The sequence below is a fragment of the Salvelinus alpinus genome, chromosome 22 (assembly GCF_045679555.1).
Source record: "Salvelinus alpinus chromosome 22, SLU_Salpinus.1, whole genome shotgun sequence".
Classification (NCBI taxonomy): Eukaryota; Metazoa; Chordata; class Actinopteri; order Salmoniformes; family Salmonidae; genus Salvelinus; species Salvelinus alpinus.
Window position 1 is genome coordinate 17,784,208 of NC_092107.1, and position 18,262 is coordinate 17,802,469.

At 44.7% G+C, this 18,262-nt stretch overlaps 1 protein-coding gene across 1 annotated transcript in view; it reads right to left on the reverse strand.

Moving 5' to 3' along the window:
• Positions 1-4,691: 4,691 nt before the first annotated feature.
• The window catches only part of LOC139549154 (rho GTPase-activating protein 35-like), a 94,996-nt gene continuing 81,425 nt past the window's right edge, over positions 4,692-18,262 (reverse strand). The window contains exons 5-7 of the mRNA XM_071359315.1: positions 15,853-15,984; positions 9,011-9,116; positions 4,692-8,764 (exon numbers count right to left, since the gene is read on the reverse strand). Of these exons, the coding sequence (XP_071215416.1) occupies positions 8,311-8,764; positions 9,011-9,116; positions 15,853-15,984 (692 nt within the window). The 3' untranslated portion in view covers positions 4,692-8,310. The remainder of the gene's footprint in view (positions 8,765-9,010; positions 9,117-15,852; positions 15,985-18,262) is intronic.

Here is an 18,262-nt window from a genome sequence, read left to right on the forward strand (position 1 = left end):
AATTGAGTGTATGTAAACGTCTGACCCACTGGGAATGTGATGAAAGAAATCAAAGCTGAAATAAATCATTCTCTCTACTATTATTCTGACATTTCACATTCTTATAATAAAGTGGTGACCCTAACTGACCTAAGACAGGGAATTTTTACCAGGATTAAATGTCAGGAATTGTGAAAAACTGAGTTTAAATGTATTTAGTTAAAGTGTATGTAAACTTCCGACTTCAACTGTACATACTATACACATTTTACGGACACAATCTATTTTACAATAGTTACATTTTGTTTGTTTTTATTCCTGGTCCTCCTCCATTTCTCATGTCCATTCAGTTTGATTTCCATTTGCCATATTTTTGTAACTGTGCTATTTCACAAAAGTCCTGAACCTATATACATTTTACAGACCCAGTATGTTATACATTTGTTATCTTGTTGTTATTAGTCCCACCCTTCAGCTCCATTCAACACCTCTCATCTATCTCTTAACACGATCCATATTGGATTTCTATTTGCCATATATTTTTCAACTGAGCTGTGACGCTTCATTTTCTTAACAGCTGTGGTTCCTGCCAACCACACTCTCCGTTGGCGTTCTGACAAGTGCAAATCAGAGTCATCACAAAGCAACATCACTATTGGATCTAATGGCAGTATTTTCCCTGTAAATACAGAGATGACATCGTTGACTTTCCCCCAGAATTAAACCACCCTCGGGCATTTCCACAGCACATGCTGAAAAGTACCAAGGTCCCCTGTGGTGCAGAACTCACATAATGGTGATGGACTAATACCCATCTGATGTATTTGTTGAGGTATTATTCTTATATTTTTTTATTAGTTAATTGGTGAATGGGGTTTCTAGACGATCCAAATATATTTTTCCATACGGTCTCCCAATTGATTTGTCTGTCAGCAAGTGTAAAATCCTTTTCCCATACAGTGGATAGAGTTAATGGTGTTTGTGTGGCTAGAATTAATTGACTATAGCTATTAGAAACAACTCCTTTTGAGGGGCATCTGTCCGTTAGAAGTTTGACCAATGGGTGTACTGCTAGTTCTGCTGGATAGGCAGAGTTGAAGGTAAAGTCAAAATGATGATCCTGGGACGTTAAAACACCGGCGTATTTCCTGGAAACTGAGGAGTCCATTCAAATTGAATATGTCTTTGAAAGTATAAATACCCTCCTTAGACCAAGAATCTGATATAAATGGTTTCTTACACGCTAAGAATTCTTTATTACGCCATATTGGAGAGTATAAATGCCATTTAAGATTAGATCTCATATGCTTCTCTGTAGATATCCACACATTTACTGAGTATGCTATAATGGGTCCAAACAATAATCCACATTTTTTAGGAGTCAATCCAGAAAAGAATACATCTTGTCATCTAATTAGTGAAACTATTGACTCTTCTATAGCACACAAAGGAACAGAAGCCTCTGGGTGTAACCGGGTGTTCGGGATATGTATTTGGAATGATAGGTGATAAAAACATTTATTTGGAGCTGCAAGTACACCAGACGCTTCTGTTCTCTGTAGTGTTGCACATTTAATCTGTGGCCTCTTTCTCCCCCAAATGAACTTCTTTATGACAGAGTCAAGTTTAGACCAATAGGAGGAGGCAGTGGAAACATGGAACTAATCAAATTGATACCAGGGAGGACATTCATTTTAATAGCATGCAAAGAAGTGGCCATAGCGCACCATCTTGTGTCTTTTTGGATCTTGTGAAAGGTTTTCTAAGTAGTTCTTCCTGCCAGTAGTGTGAAGAGAGGGGGATATGGTGATGCCTAATTAGGTGATTTGTTTCTTCACTGGGATCATGGGTGGTAATTGCACGCTTCCCATAGCTGAGTTAAGAGGTAGTAGAGCTGATTTAGACTATTTGATCTTGTAACCAGACCATGAGCTGAATGCTGTGAAAATAGACATTAATGGCTGGAGGGATTTCTGAGCGTTTGCGACGTAGAGCAGTATGTCATCTGCATCCAGAGAAATTGCTTGTTCAGTTTGTTTGATTTTGAAATGTGAGGAAGCCGAATTTTGACGTATGCTTTGTGCCAGCGGTTCAAGAGAGAGCAAATAGCATAGGGAAGGCGGGACAATCTTGTTTACATCCTCGTATGATAAATGGATTAGAATGTGTAGTGCCTGTAGATATAATAGAAGGATTCACATACACGGTGCGAATCATATGTATAAATCTAGCTCCAAAAACAAAATATTCAAGAACAAGGCCATAAATATATTCCCCCTCTAAGGAGTCAAAGGCTTTCTCTGCATTTAATGATAACACAGCACACGGGGTATCCAGATTGGAAGCCTCAGAAACCACATGAAACGGGTGGAGCATGTTATCGGCTGCCTGACGACCCTTAATAAACCCTGTTTGGTCAGGATGTTAATAACGTGTTAATAACTTTCTCTAGGCGCATGGCTAGAACTTTGGCATACATCTTCATTTCGGTTCCGATTAAGTTGATTGGCCGAAAATGTGTACAATTTGTGAGGTCTTTTCCTTTCTTAGGGATATAATAGCTGTATTGATGTCTCTGTGGAATTGTCCTTTCTCAATAGCAATGTTAAGCGGAGTAGAAAGTACATTATTGAAGAATAACTGGTCTTAACTCATCCCAAAAGTTGAGAATGAGTTCACGAGGTATTCCATCAATACCAGGCACTTTATCTTTATTCATATTTTTTTAAAAGCAGCTTTCAGTAATGTTTCATAAGGTTCCTCTAATAAAACGGTTTCTTCTTGAGAGAGTTTGGGCAACGTAAGGTCCTCCAAGAACTGCCGACAAGCAGAAGTATCAAAGCTCCGTGAGGAACTCTATAAATCGGAATAACATGCTCTAAAAGTTGTATTTATTTCTGTAGGATCAGATATCAGTCCCTTAGTAGATCTGATCAGCTGTATTGATGGTCTTGTTTCAGCGGCGGTAACTGGCTACTCCCTTGAAAATAGTATTTTTGTCGCACCCTCTGCATAATGAATTCTGCTTTACGTCGCAACAGGTCATTAAGTTCCAATCTACTTGTTTTTAGCTCAATTTCTCTCTGTTGAATAGTTGTTTTTAAAGAGAATCTTCCAGCATTTTACAATGATTTTCAAATTCACTGATCTTCTGAGGTCTTAATTTCTGTAAATTAGAGGGAAAATGTGTAGTGTTTCCTCTTATGAAACATTTTACAGCTAACCATACCATAGCCGAGTCCTCCACTGAGTAGTAATTTATTTCAAAACATTTTAAATTAGATCTAAACTGAAAAATGAAGTCAGAGTTGTGTAGTAAAGTATTATTAAATTATTAAACCTTCACCTCAGTGCACACTTGTTCATTGAGAAGATTTGAAATTGACAAAGAATGGAATTATGATAAAATAGAATGGCCGGTAATGTTTTTATAAGTTCCATGTTACCTGGAATATAAGTAGACGTTAAAACATAGTCAATTCTCGAGAAAGTCTTAAATCTCTCCTAAAAGCAGACTTACCCAACTTTGTGGAGACTGAAGGGGCCTTCACTGTTATCCAAGCCTGAGACTGGGTTTGGTCATTTGGAAATTGAATTAATGATAAATACATAGGAAGTTTATGCTTTGTAGATTATTTGGAGATAGCAGCATTTTCTTTTTTATCTCCTTAGATACAAAGGCCCAACCTACTTTTTGATACAAAACATACCCGGGTAAAAGTAAAGATACCTTAATAGAAAATGACTAAAAGAAAAGTCACCCAGTAAAATACTACCTGAGTAAAAGTCTAACAGTTTTTAAATATATATATATATATACACACACACACACTTAAGTATCAAAACTAAATGTAATTGCTAAAATATACTTAAGTATCAAAAGTTTTTTTTTTTATTAAAAAAAGAGAATGAATCATTTCAAATTCCTTATATTAAGCAAACAAGACGGTACTATTTTCTCGTAAAAAAAAAAGATTTACGGCTAGAAATCACACTCCAACACTGAGACATCATTTACAAACGAAGCGTGTGTGTTTAGTGAGCCCGCCAGATCAGAGGCAGTAGGGATGACCAGGAATGTTCTCTTGATAAGTGTGTGAATTGGACCATGTTCCTGTCCTGCTAAACATTCAAAATGTAACAAGTACTTTTGGGTGTCAGGGAAAATGTATGGAGTCAAAAGTACATTTTCTTTACAGATACTACTTTTCTTTACAGATACTAGGTTAAGTACTTTACACCACTGAAAGAGATAGAGATTAAAGTCATATGGAGCAAATCGTTACTCTAAGTAAAGCTATTCGAATGTTCTAGGCAGTTTTCGTTGGGAAAATTCACTTGGCTACACTAGAAGTTAACTGTCTTTTCAGAATATAATGATTAGAAACATCTGTCAACTGTAGAAAAGTACTTAAGCCCATCGCCCCATGGAGCATAGGTCATTAATGACGCCGGCCTCTCTAGCGAACTCGACATTGGGCAGTTTTCTCCACTTGGTTCCAGGAGTAGCCAATATTTCTGTGGAAATAAGTTAAATTCCTTTCGTTCACTTCCAGTCAATGAAATATGGCCATATGTATGAATCCATAGTTTAATCGTTGACACCTATTCTCACAGTAAACACTGATAACACTACATGTATACGCAGAGCTGTGTGTGGTGTGCCAGGAGATGAGTCAGTGGGTTTTGCAGACAGACAGACAGGAGGCAGGTTTTACAAGATTGATTTATTAACTAGAATACAGGTCACATAAGGCCTTGCTGTATACACCATTCCTATTGAGACAAATTACCATACTCTTAGCAAATAATGACAGCATTTTTTTGTGTTGACGTATTTTTTCAGTTTACTTCATTTTATCTTTTATACAGGTTAACTTTTTCCCATTATTTCATTGTTTTTTAATCTTCTTGTCTTAAATACTGAGAGTGGTCGAGCCCCCTCCCTTGCCTGGGCAAATATCATGCACTATACCGGGCTGGTCTCTTCACCATTCACAAAATTGTTAAAAAAACATTGTTTTTTTTTATTATTAAAAGAAAAACAATTCTATCACCATTGACTAAAGGGCAAAGTGTTAGACCCCCTAACATACAAATAAACAACCATTTGAATATAGTTTGCTTGTTTCTCACTTTAACTTAACAGACCATCTCTCACCATTGTTGCAAAGAATAAAGAATAAAGAAAAGCCACAAGATCGCAGAACCAAAGTCACATTTTTAATACGATAGTTTTTTTTTCTCCACTTGTCGCTTTGCTTCCTCTCTCCCCCACCCTTTTTTTTGTTGCACAGTCTTTGGCTGCCTCACAGTCTGTTCAGTATTAACACATTGATATACACAGGGAATGCCACTGGCCGGCATTCAAAAGTACCAGTTTGCACCATCCCCCCTTCCATCTCCCAAATAATGATTCCATTCACCTCTCTCTCTCTCACTGACTCACTTTCCATCTGTGAAAAGTAAACCTATAGGTAACTAAGGGGATAACTGTGGTCAGGTTCAGTTTACATTATGTGGGGTAATGACCGTGAGGATAAATACATTCTCCACTATAAGCGACATGGTCTTTCTTAAGTGTTGAGTTTACACTGATGTCTGGCTACTGTTGACAGCTCAAATGACATCAGTCCTTAACACAGACAAACAAACGTCATATAGGTAGTGCATGACAGGTCATTGGGTTGGCGTCAGGGTATAACTCCAGTCACTGGAAGGGAGGCCTGTCAGTCAAGACAAATGGGAACTGGAGAGAGGTGGAGACAGGCATGAGTGTGTAAAGCGGAGGGTCAAAATGAAACAAATTACATGACCTTGGTTTCACTCTGTGTGTGCTCGCACGCACGTTACACACACACACTAGCGATCAAACAGGTTTCTATGACAACCACAGACAGAACCATGGAATTCCGCAGTCATCAACACAGATGAATAGATGGTCTGTTCTGCTCCATTCCGGAGCGCCTCTCTGGACCAGGGAACGGTGCCGTTTCAAAAGAGGGCAGGGGTACCAAGTGGTGCCAACCAGGACGTGGGACACCAATAAACACAGGATGGCATTGAGGGACTATCAACACACCACTGGCTACGTTTCAATACTCTGAACGAGCTTCCTCATCTCCTGTCCTTCCCGGTCATAGTCAGCTGAATGAATCTGAACAGCTATCCTGAGCCAGCCTCAGTACAAAAACACATGACTACACATCACCACATACCGCCAACTAGCAGAGCACAGCTGAACACTAGACTAGTCACTGGAATGTCTGTACACGGACAGCTGACATGAAATGTTATCATACACTCCTCCAACACCACACTCTGGAGAGGATATACATCAGTAGCAAAGTGCTGGCACCCTAGCAACACAACAGATATGATCCTCATCCACAGGCTAATCTCAACGCAGTTAATATGGCTTTCATAGTATAGACTCTCCATTTACGTTATATACAATGAATTCCTATTGGACTCAATGTCCATTTGACATTCAATAGGTGAATATGAGGGATTACGCATGTAGAAAGACCTAATGTTACACCCAAAGGGGGGGGGGGGGGGGGGGGGGTGTTCCGCCCATGCAGTGGTGGGTGAGGTCATAGCTGCAGTAACTATGTTGTCCACCAGATGGCAATGGTGTGTTCTCAGTGAGGTGGCTACACGACTTCAAAACGCATTAGACAGAAAGTGTTGGCTCACTTCGCACTAAAGAGGATCCCAAAAGTGCTCTGCAGTCTCTCAATCTCAATAAGCTTCAGAGAGCTCTACACTAATGATTCTCCCGCTCTCTACCATATTAGAAGCATGTGGCACACATGTACGCAGACACACACACACAAAGGTCATGCCCCCCATGTCTCTCCAGGCTTCCAAACCCTTCATTGGTAACAGGAGGAGGTATAAATTCCCTGCCACCACTTCCCAATGCCTCCTGGGATCCTTATGGGAATCGTTATGGTTGTTCCTCTTGGCATTCCGTGTCTAAGAGCCTAAATGCTTTTCAGAGTCCGTAAAGTGCATCCCTGAATCCCACCCCTTCCCAATCCCTATCCCTCCTAATTCTCCCTGACAGTTATTCCCACCCTTCACAGAAAGCACATGGGCCAATAAGAAGCAAGCATTGATATCTGACAGGAGGGACTTGCTGTGTGAGAGTGCATTCTGATTGGTCAGTCATCAACGGAACACTCCAAAACTGATCCACAGTTTGAAAATCAAAAAAATGGGAGCATAGGGGGGAAACGAAAGAGGAAAGGTGGAACAACAAACATCAGGAAGAAACAGGGGGGTAAAAGATATCCTCTTTAATCAAAAGAAAAACGTCTTCCAGCGTTGCCTGGAGGCTCGGGGGCGTGTGTCAGAGAGAGAGAGAGAGAGGAACGGAAGGAGCTCTCCCAAGATGCCGAGAGTGTGAGAGCACCCAAAGTTCCGTGCTTCAGCCTCCCTGCAGACCCAGTTAGTTCAGACTTTTGTTCTTGGCGTTATCTCTGGCTGTAGCAGACACTGAAGCGGAGGGGGTGGGTGGGTGGGGTGAGGAATGAGTCTATTGAAGTGGACGCTAGTCCATGGGGGAGAGGTGAAGCATGCCTCTAGTCCATTTCCTGGTAACAGTGGTCAAATAAACATAGAGAAGCTACTGGTCAGGTCCTCCCTCCACCTGGACCCAGGATCAACCTGGGAGGACAGGGCAGTCGCTGGCAAACCACAGCCCCATCGCGGTGAGGAGTGGTGGGGGCGAGAAAGGTGGGGCGCTGGGCAGTGGTTTTAGAGTCCAGCTAGGAGGTCCATATAGTTCAATGTCCTCCCACAAGATACCCTGCCTGGCAACGGTCAGCAGTTCTGAGGTCCCTTATGGTTGGGGAGGGACATGTACACGTGGTGTTTGTTGGATGGGGAAAGAGGGAGGTACTCGCTAAGGCAGTGGAGAAGGGGGCAGAAGAAATGGTAGAGGGAGAAGAGTCAAGAGACTACAGTGGTACGGGAAGACACATGTTGTACTAGTGGCTCAAAAGTTTCTCTTTCCCACCCCCTTCCGTGCGTAGTGTGTGTGTGTGTGTGTGTGTATATATATCTTTAAAACGCAAATGGGGGTTGGATAACCCCCTCTCCCAACAGTTTTCCCCTATATGTACTGCATCTCACTCACCCCCTCATCTTCTCGTTCGCTTTCCCTGTCTCTCAAACTCACTCTCCTCTCGTTCCCTCCATACTTCTCACCACCCCTTCAAAATCTCGTCCACTTACATTCCTTCTCTCACCGCTCCCTCATACCTCTGAAACGCAAACTCTTTCCATCTCACTCTCAAATCTCTCTTTCCTTCCATCACTGGTTCACAGCATGTGTTGTTCCGTGGGGGGGTGATGGGGGTGCAGGGGGGGCAGTAGGGCCTGGATGGGGGACTGGGGGGTGTGGGGCGGGGAATGCTGGATCTGGGTATGGGGCGGCCCGTAGTGTGGGATGACGGGCGGCGTGGCGGGCATAACGTAAGGGGCCGGGGCCGGTGTGAGGGAGGGAGAGTTGTACGCCAAGGAGGAGTAGGCCGAGGTTCCTCCGTGGGAGGAGAGGGTGGCGGTGGGGGAGGCGTGCCCGCCAGGGGTGTCAGACAGGGGCTGATTGTAGAAGAAGAAAGCACACTGGTGGATGAAAGACTCGATGATTGTCTGGTAGGTTCGTGTGGCCGTCAGGGCGTCCATGGTGGTGAAGTCAGGCCGCATCAGAGTGGGCCAGAAACAGATGGATAGGTTCTCACTGGTCATCAGGTTCAAACGGTTATTCTGGCTCACCCTGAGAAAAGGAGGGAGGGTTAAGGGAGAGACAGAGAAAACAATGTAAGTTGTTCAAGAAATCACAAAGTAACAACCTAGAAATCTAAACTCCCCAGTGTTTGTGCTATGACTCAACTGACGGAATAACGCTGACTCAATAGAGCCAGGGGTGGAGCTGACAGGGTGGAAGGTCAAAGGTTGCGGGGTGGGACGACTGTTACTGTGGTCAGCATGGCTGTCACAGCCCCATCACTGAGCCACTCACTTGTTCAAGTGATTGATGACGTATTTGAAGACATCGTAGTTCTCCCTGGGGAAGCGGCGCAGGATGTCCTTCATGGCGTGAACTCGCTGATCCCGATCGTTGATCTCTGATTGGGGCGAAAGGAGACAGGAGAGGTTAGAGGGAAAGCGCACACATGTGTGCAGGGACAGGGGACAGTGGGGGGGGGGGAGCATGGCACGCACTGAGACAAGCTGAAATCACAGCTGAGAGTCAGAGATGACTCAACAATGCATAGCAGTGATCTCACACACACAGAGAGTTCTAAACCCACACACGAACACACACACACAGGTCCTCTGGGTGTGCTGAGCCCAACGATAGGAGTGAGACAAGCTGATATCAGCACTCCAACACAGCCAGTCTTGCGTCTCCATGTGAGCGAGGCAGATGGAGCCACACACACACACACACATCAGTTCACATGTTATCCAGCTCCTTCTTCAAACCATGTGTTCGCTTCTCTTGCAGTCTACAGGGTCATACGCAGAGTTCTGCAACCCATCCTGTACGTGTTTCTTTTCTAACTACTCTTTAAACGGCGTGTGTCATCCCTCTCTCCTGCTGCAGGCCGCAGGGTTGCGTCAGGGTTTTGTCACGGCTCAGGGGCCTCGCACACACACTCACTCCGCTCACTGAATGATGACCGCCCTCCGGAGTAGAGGTAAATCTCTGGGCCGCCGGCGCTACACCTTAAATCTCCACGACAACGGATTACAAAACGCAATGGGCGTGAAAGAACAGAGGGGAAAGAAGTGTACTTGATAATCTAACGTTCTGTATGAATTTTGCTTCACAGCAAAGTTGTGCATCTTCCATTGGAGGAGGAAGGGGAGGACCATACTCGTTGAATTTCATAAAACTACACTAACTATATTCACGTTACCAAATAATTGATTAAAACACAATGTTTTGCAACGAAGGTCTACAGTAGCCTCAGTAGCACTCTGCAGGGTAGCACCATGGTGTAGCTGGAGGACAGCTAGCTTCCGTCCTCTTTTTAAATTATTTTTTAAATTTAACCAGGTAGGCCAGTTGAGAACAAGTTCTCATTTACAACTGCGACCTGGCCAAGATAAAGCAAAGCAGTGTGACAAAAACAACAGAGTTACACATGTGATAAACAAACGTGCAGTCAATAACACAATAGAAAAATCTGTATACAGTGTGTGCAAATGAAGTAAGGCAATAAATAGGCCAATAGTGGCAAAGTAATAACAATTTAGCAATTCACACTGGAGTGATATTTGTGCAGATGAGGATGTGCAAGTAGAAATACTGATGTGCAAAATTGCAGAAAAACAAAACAAATATGGAGATGAGGTAGGTAGTTGGTTGGATGGGATATTTACAGATGGGCTGTGTACAGCTGCAGCGATCGGTAAGCTGCTCTGACAGCTGACGCTTAAAGTTAGTGAGGGAGATATAAGTCTCCAACTTCAGTGATTTTTGCAATTAGTTCCAGTCATTGGCAGCAGAGAACTGGAAGGAAAGGCGGCCAAAGAAGGTGTTGGCTTTGGGGATGACCAGTGAAATATACCTGCTGGAGCGAGTGCTAGGGATGGGTGTTGCTATGGTGACCAGTGAGCTGAGATAAGGCGGAGCTTTACCTTGCAAAGACTTATAAAGACTTGGAGCCAGTGGGTTTGGCGACGAATATGTAGCGAGGACCAGCCAACGAGAGCATACAGGTCGCAGTGGTGGGTAGTATATAGGGCTTTGGTGACAAAATGGATGGCACTGTGATAGACTGCATCCAATTTGCTGAGTAGAGTGTTGGAGGCTATTTTGTAAATTACGTCACCGAAGTCAAGGATCGGTAGGATAGTCAGTTTTACGAAGGTATGTTTGGCAGCATAAGTGAAGGAGGCTTTTTTGCAAAATAGGAAGCCGATTCTAGATTTAGCTTTGGATTGGAGATGCTTAATGCGAGTCTGGAAGGAGAGTTTACAGTCTAACCAGACACCTAGGTATTTATAGTTGTCCACATATTCTAAGTCAGAACCGTCCAGGGTAGCGATCGGTTGAAGAGCATGCATTTAGTTTTACTAGCATTTAAAAGCAGTTGGAGGCCACTGAAGGAGTGTTGTATGGAGTTGAAGCTCGTTTGGATGTTAACACAGTGTCCAAAGAAGGGCCAGAGGTATAGAGAATGGTGTCGTCTGTGTATAGGTGGATCAAAGAATTCTCCCACAGCAAGAGCGACATCATTGATATATACAGAGAAAAGAGTCGGCCCGAAAATTTAACCCTGTGGCACCCCCATAGAGACTGCCAGAGGTCCGGACAACAGGCCCTCCGATTTGACACACTGAACTCTATCTGAGAAGTAGTTAGTGAACCAGGTGAGGCAGTCATTAGAGAAATCAAGGCTGTTGAGTCTGCCGATAAGAATACGGTGATTGACAGAGTCTAAAGCCTTGGCCAGGTCGATGAAGACAGCTGCACAGTACTGTCTTTTATCAATGGCAGTTATGATATCATTTAGGACCTTAAGCGTGGCTGAGGTGCACCTGTGACCAGCTCGGAAACCAGATTGCATAGCAGAGAAGGTACGGTGGGATTCGAAATGGTCGGTGATCTGTTTGTTCACTTGGCTTTCGAAGACTTTAGAAAGGCAGGGCAGGATGGATATAGGTCTGTAACAGTTTGGGTCTAGAATGTCTCCCCCTTTGAAGAGGGGGATGACCGCAGCCACTTTCCAATCTTTAGGAATCTCAGACAATACGAAAGATGTTGAACAGACTAGTAATAGGGGTTGCAACAATGGCAGCGGATAATTTTAGGAAGAGAGGGTCCAGATTGTCTAGCCCAGCTGATTTGTAGGGATACAGATTTTGCAGCTCTTTCAGAACAGCAGCTGTCTGGATTTGGGTGAAGGAGAAGTCAGGAACTGTCCTTGGGCCAGTTGTTGAAGGAGGTGCGGAGCTGTTGGCCCGGGGTTGGGGTAACCAGGTGGAAAGCCTGGCCAGCCGTAGAGAAATGCCTATTTTTATGCCTATAAATTCTCGATTATCGTGGATTTATTAGTGGTGACAGTGTTACCTAGTCTCACTGCAGTGGCCAGCTGAGAGGAGGTGCTCTTATTCTCCATGGACTTTACAGTGTCCCAAAACTTTTTTGAGTTAGAGCTACAGGATGCAAATTTCTGTTTGAAAAAGCTAGCCTTTGCTTTCCTGGCTTCCCTGAAAAGTTGCATATCGCGGTGACTATTCGAAGCTAGTGCAGTACACCACGGTGTTTTTGTGCTGGTCAAGGGCAGTCAAGTCTGGAATGAACCAAGGGCTATATCTGTTCTGAGTTCAACATTTTTTGAAAGGGGCATGCTTATTTAAGATGGTGAGGAAAGCACTTTTAAAAGAACAACCAGGCATCCTCTACTGATGGAATGAGGTCAATATCCTTCCAGGATACCCGGGCCAGGTCGATTAGAAAGGCCTGCTCGCAGAAGTGTTTTTGGGAGCGTTTGACAGTGATGAGGGGTGGTCGTTTGACCGCGGACCCATAACGGACGCAGGCAATGAGGCAGTGATCGCTGAGATCCTGGTTGAAAACAGCAGAGGTGTATTTAGAGGGCAAGTTGGTCAGGATGATATATATGAGGGTGCCCGTGTTTACGGATTTGGGGTTGTACCTTCCTTAATAATTAGTGTGAGATTGAGGGCATCTATCTTAGATTGTAGGACAGCCAGGGTGTTAAGCATATCCCAATTTAGATCACCTAGCAGTACGAACTCTGACGATAGATGGGGGGCAATCAATTCACATATGGTGTCCAGGGCACAGCTGGGAGCTGAGGGGGGTCTATAACAAGCGGCAACAGTGAGGGACTTATTTCTGGAGAGATGGATCTTTAAAATTAGAAGCTCAAACTGTTTGGGCATAGACCTGGATAGTATGACAGAACTCTGCAGGCTCTCTCTACAGTAGATTGCAATTCCACCCCTTTAGAAGTTCTGTCTTGACGGAAAATGTTGTAATTGGGGATGGAAATATCTGAATTTTTAGGATGTAGGATGAGGGTATGGCTAAAGGCTATAAGAACTTGTCGTATAGTGCTTTGGGAACAGAGATTAAAAGGAGCAGATTTCTGGAAGTGGTAGGATAGATTCAGGGCATAGTGTACAGACAAGGGTATGGTAGGGTGCGAGTACAGTGGGGGTAAACCTAGGCATTGAGTGACGATGAGAGAGGTTGCATCTCTGGAGGTGCCAGTTAAGCCATGTGCGGTCTCTGCATGTGTGGGGGGTGGGACAAGGGGGCTATCTGAGGCATGTTGAGCAGGACTAGGGGCTCCGCAGTAAAATAAAACAATGAGAGCTGCCCTAAACAACAGCATACAAGGCATATTGACATTAGAGAAAGGCATAAAGCAATCACATATGTTGATTGGGAGAGCTAAGACAACAACGGGTGAGACAACGAGTAAACAGCTAGGACAACAACGGGTAAATGGCGATGAATGGGCAGAGAGGATCAGTTAGCTACACACAGGGCAAGAGTTCCAGGCTGGGGCCGACAGATAAACAAAATAAAGTACCATGTTAATGAACAGTCCAGCAGGCATCAGCTATGTAGCCGAGCGATCATAGGGTCCAATGTGCAGCAATAGATGAAACAGGGAGCCATTTGGTAGTCGATTACTACGTTAGGCGAGCGGGAGACACAGCGTTCAGGAAGCTAGTGGGCCGGGCCTAGCAGTTGGATCATCACCAACATCCACGACGCAGAGGCCGGTTGAGCACATCGGCCGAATTACGTCAGCAGACCAGTCGTGATGGATCGGCGGGGCTCCGTGTTGACAAAGGGTCCAGGCCAACTGGCAAGAGCGGTATTGTAGTTGGTGTACTTCGTTTGCTAGACGGGAGATGGGCCTAGTTCGAGGCTAGCTCGAGGCTAACTGGTGCATGCTTCTGGACAAGGGCGTTAGCCACAGTAGCCACTCGGTAGCAGCTAACTAGCTGCGAAGATCTGGTGTAATGGTCCAGAGCTTGTGGCAGGAATCCGGTGATGTAGCGGGGGAAAAAAGAACTCCGATATGCTCAGGGCTGATATCGCTCTGTGCAGACTGGCAGGTGTTTTCCTGGCTAAAGCGGCTGGTGGAGAAGCTAAAGGTAAAGACCGCTAGCAGTGGCTAACAATGACTAAATAGCTAGTAGCTAATTAGCTGGCTAGCTTCTGATGGAGGTTCCAGTTAGGTCTAAAAAATAGCAGATCCGTACCACATTGGGTGAGGCGGGTTGCAGGAAGGTATATTTAATTCGAATATGGAAAAGAGATCGAAATGTATACAAAAAAGACAATATTTACATGGGACGAAAACAAACACGTCTTACTGCTGCGCCATCTTGGAAGGGTGCATTGACTTCAATAAGAAACCTAGGAGGCTCATGTTTCTCACCCCCTTCCATAGATTTACACAGTAATTATGACAACTTCCGGAAGACGTCCTCCAACCTATCAGAGCTCTTGCAGCATGAACTAACATGTTGACCACCCAATCAAAGGATCGGAGAATGAATCTAGTACTGAAAGCATAAGCTACAGCTAGCTAGCACTGCAGTGCATAAAATGTGGTGAGTAGTTGACTCAAAGACAGAAAGACAATAGTTGAACAGTTAAAGGAATTTCTTCAAAAATGAAGGAGAAGCAAGAGAGAGCTTTTTAGTTGTCTTTTTTTCACTTTCACTTACTTTGCTAGTGAATGCAGCTAGCTAGTTTAGCCTATTCAAACACTCGGCTCAAACAGAGATGGATGCTGTTAGCTAGCTGGATATCCAACACTGGAACCGTTCCAAGTCAAGGTAAGCTTTTGTTTTATTAATTTATTGGAACAAGGGCCCACCGGTGTAACTGCTAAACGGCTTGCTGTTGACTGTACTTAATGATTGTAACGGGTTTCCTAACGCGTTAGCTCTAGTAGCTATGTTGACCATGACGTTAATATGGTGACAATATAGGCTGTGTGGAGCGGTTAGCGGTTATGACATGAAGGTTTGGCTTGGAAAGTTTTTTTGTCTGGTCACAGAAAACTGATGTGTTGTACACTGAAGTCCACAAGCGAAGGGAAAAGGTGAGAGGAGGAGAGCAGGTAGATGTGAGAAGGAATTATACAACGATCAAAAGGATCATGCTGTTTGTATGTGGCTGCTATGAAAGTGAATTGTTTTTGCGTGTGATCAGGGGTGTATTCATTCCGCCAATTCAGTAAAAAAAAAAAATAATCTTGAACGGAAGCAAACGGAACGAAACTTGGATAAACATACCTGCTTATGTCCAATAGAAACTCTCGTTTGCAACTGTTGGACTAATGTTTACACTCTAGATCAGCTAGATGCAGGCAAGAGAGCGCAAGGCGGTATTGAATGTGTCAATGTCTGTCACCTTGATTACTCACATTTCTCTTGACCTGTGCACCTACGTTGTAAACTTTCATTCATAGGTTGTAGCAACCTCATGATGGGTAAAGGGGAAATTTGAGTATCATGTAGTGGCTTAAACCTATTGATGTTACATTGAGCTGGTTGAATGGAATATGAATGACAGTCATCCAATATGCTGTAATAGAAATAAGGCCATGCTCATAAAAAAAAGACAACAAAAGAAAGTGTCCTCCCTCATCTTAAACAGCACCGACCGCCACTGGTTTCTTCATAGAGCAAGGACAACCCTAATACATCCTCTCCCCAGCCCCAGCACTCCCCAAGCCTCTACCCCTCCCCTCTCCGCAGCCCAGCCCCCTTTTCCCCCAGCCCTCTTTTCCCAAACACCCCCCACTCCCCAGCCCAGCCCCCTCTTTCCCTCTCCCCAGACCCATGTCTTACTGAAGGCCTCCACCAGTTCGATCTGATGGCTGTAGGGCACCAGGGGTTCTGGCAGCTCAGAGAAAAAGGCCTTCATGGCCCCGGCCACCGTGTTGATAGTGAAGTCCTTCTCCACCAGGTCCAGGTTATGGTCTAGCAGGGAGACAGAGAGCGGGAGACACAGAGGTTCATTAGAATAAGACATGGAAGAGACACCTGATTTAGGACATGATCTACAAGAGACAACAATATGAAACACACACACAAAAGGTCTGGCTTAAACTCATTTGTTTTACTGCTATAGTATCACCCCACCTGGTGCTAGACTAAAATACCTGACTAAACAAACCACAACACCAGCACACAACAAAAGTTCCGTATCACTGCTTATCCCGTTAGAAGGAGCTGCACCCAATTGGCTCCAGCTCCTCGGTACCAAGTGAGTACCAAGTGAGTCTCTTTTATTCAGTGTGGCAGGTCAGCATAAGGGACCACATGGGAGAGAACGGGAACGAGGTCAGCAGCACCGGAAGCTGCTGATTAAAACTACTGCTGCTGATTAAAACTAGAAACCCGAGAGTAAATCACAGGCGACGCCTGGCCCACTGACACGCGCTTGTTGTTCAAAACACAGAGAAAAGAGTGTGAAAGAAGGAAGGGGTGAAGGAGGGGAGGAGAGAAGGATAAGAATATATAGACTCTTAAAAACCCTTCTCTGATTACTCTCGCCTGTCTATGACAAATGTGGAGGAAGAGAGGCAGGGAGATGGGGGGGAGGAATAGAAAGTAGGGGATTGATTGTGGAAGAGTTAGACAGGTAGCAATGGTGAGGGAGAGGGGATTGGCGAGGAAGGATGAAAAAGAGACAGAAAAGAGAGAGAGGAGGAAAATAGGACCTGTTGTGTACATAACAGAGCAGCTTCAGTGATAACACTGGTACCAAGTCAGTTCTCACCCAGTATCGCCTAGTGCTTCCGATTCAGACCTGTTCTCAGACCAGGCCTAAGAGTGAGCTCCAGATCTCAGTGCTCCTAAAGCCCAGTTTAGATAAAACAGCCGACATAAGCAGAGACGAGACAAAACTAGCCAGTTTTAGAATTGTGTGTGGAAGAATAGCTGACTAAAGACAGGGCATTCATATCAAGATGACGAGATCGGCAGTTGAGACCGTTTCCACGGTAACAGGGAATCTTCACAATGACTCGATACAACTTTGATACAAAGTTGCCACTTGTTATAGCGAACAAGTATCATGAAATACATGCACCAGAAACAGGACACACGGACTTGTCAGATAAATATCAGCAAGCTAAGCTTGCTAACGGCAGCAAAATAGCTAGCTAGCGGTTTGCTTGGCTAAACACAGAACGTCAGGGCACTGCTCTCCAATTGGCTAAACGAATCCGTCTCATCCCAAGTCGTCAGCTAAGATTTGACATGTTGAACCTTGGAAACTCCAGCAGCCGACATGAGAAGTTCGAAAACTAGTCTGGTCTCGGCTGTTGTATCTGAACTGGGTGTGTGGTTCTATCGCCATGGGTTACCTTTGCTGTAAGGGGTGGCTAGGTGATAGCTGATTGGTTGCTATGGTCTACCGGTGCTGTAATTTCATGTGTAATTGTATTGTCACCTTGGTCTAGGGTCCTGTTCGACTGGACACAGGACTTCGCTTCTGATTACCTCAGCCACACTGATTTCTCACACACACACACCAGCGAGCATGCTTCATTAACCAAACCAATCTGGGAGGAAATGAACGGCCCACACCACACATACGCATGTACACACACACACACACACACACAGAAGCTACGCTACGATGTGAGAAAGGCCTCTCCTTCCTGCATATCCATGATACAGATGCTCCCAGGTTAATTAGGTGAATCCATTGGACAACAGGCTTCTGGACAGATACAACACACTAACTAACACTGCACCTCCATGGCCTGTTTGTGCCTAGGTGTGTTTCTGTGCATTGGTGAGTTTGTGTGTGTGCGCCTGTATGTGCATAGGTCAGTATGTGTACATAGGCACTGACCACGGGTGGCACGGGGTCTGACGACCCTACAATAATTACACTCAGCCTGACCAGGCAATGTTTTTCCACTCCTCAATTGTGGAGTGTTGGTAAGCACGTGTCCACCGCGGCCGGTTCTCGTTTTTAGCTGATAGGAGTGGAACCCGGCGTGGTCGCCTGCTGCAATAGTCCATCCATGACAAGGACCGATGAGTTGTGCTTGATCAAATGGCGTTCTGCACACCACTGTTGTACTGCGCCGGTTATTTGCACGATTCTTGCCATTCTCCTTCGACCGCTCATCAACGAGCTGTTTTCACCCACAGGACTGTCACTGACTGGATGTTTTCTGTTTGTCGCCCCGTTCTCGGTGAACCCTAGACCAGCGTGCAGGGGCGCACGTCCAGGTGTTTT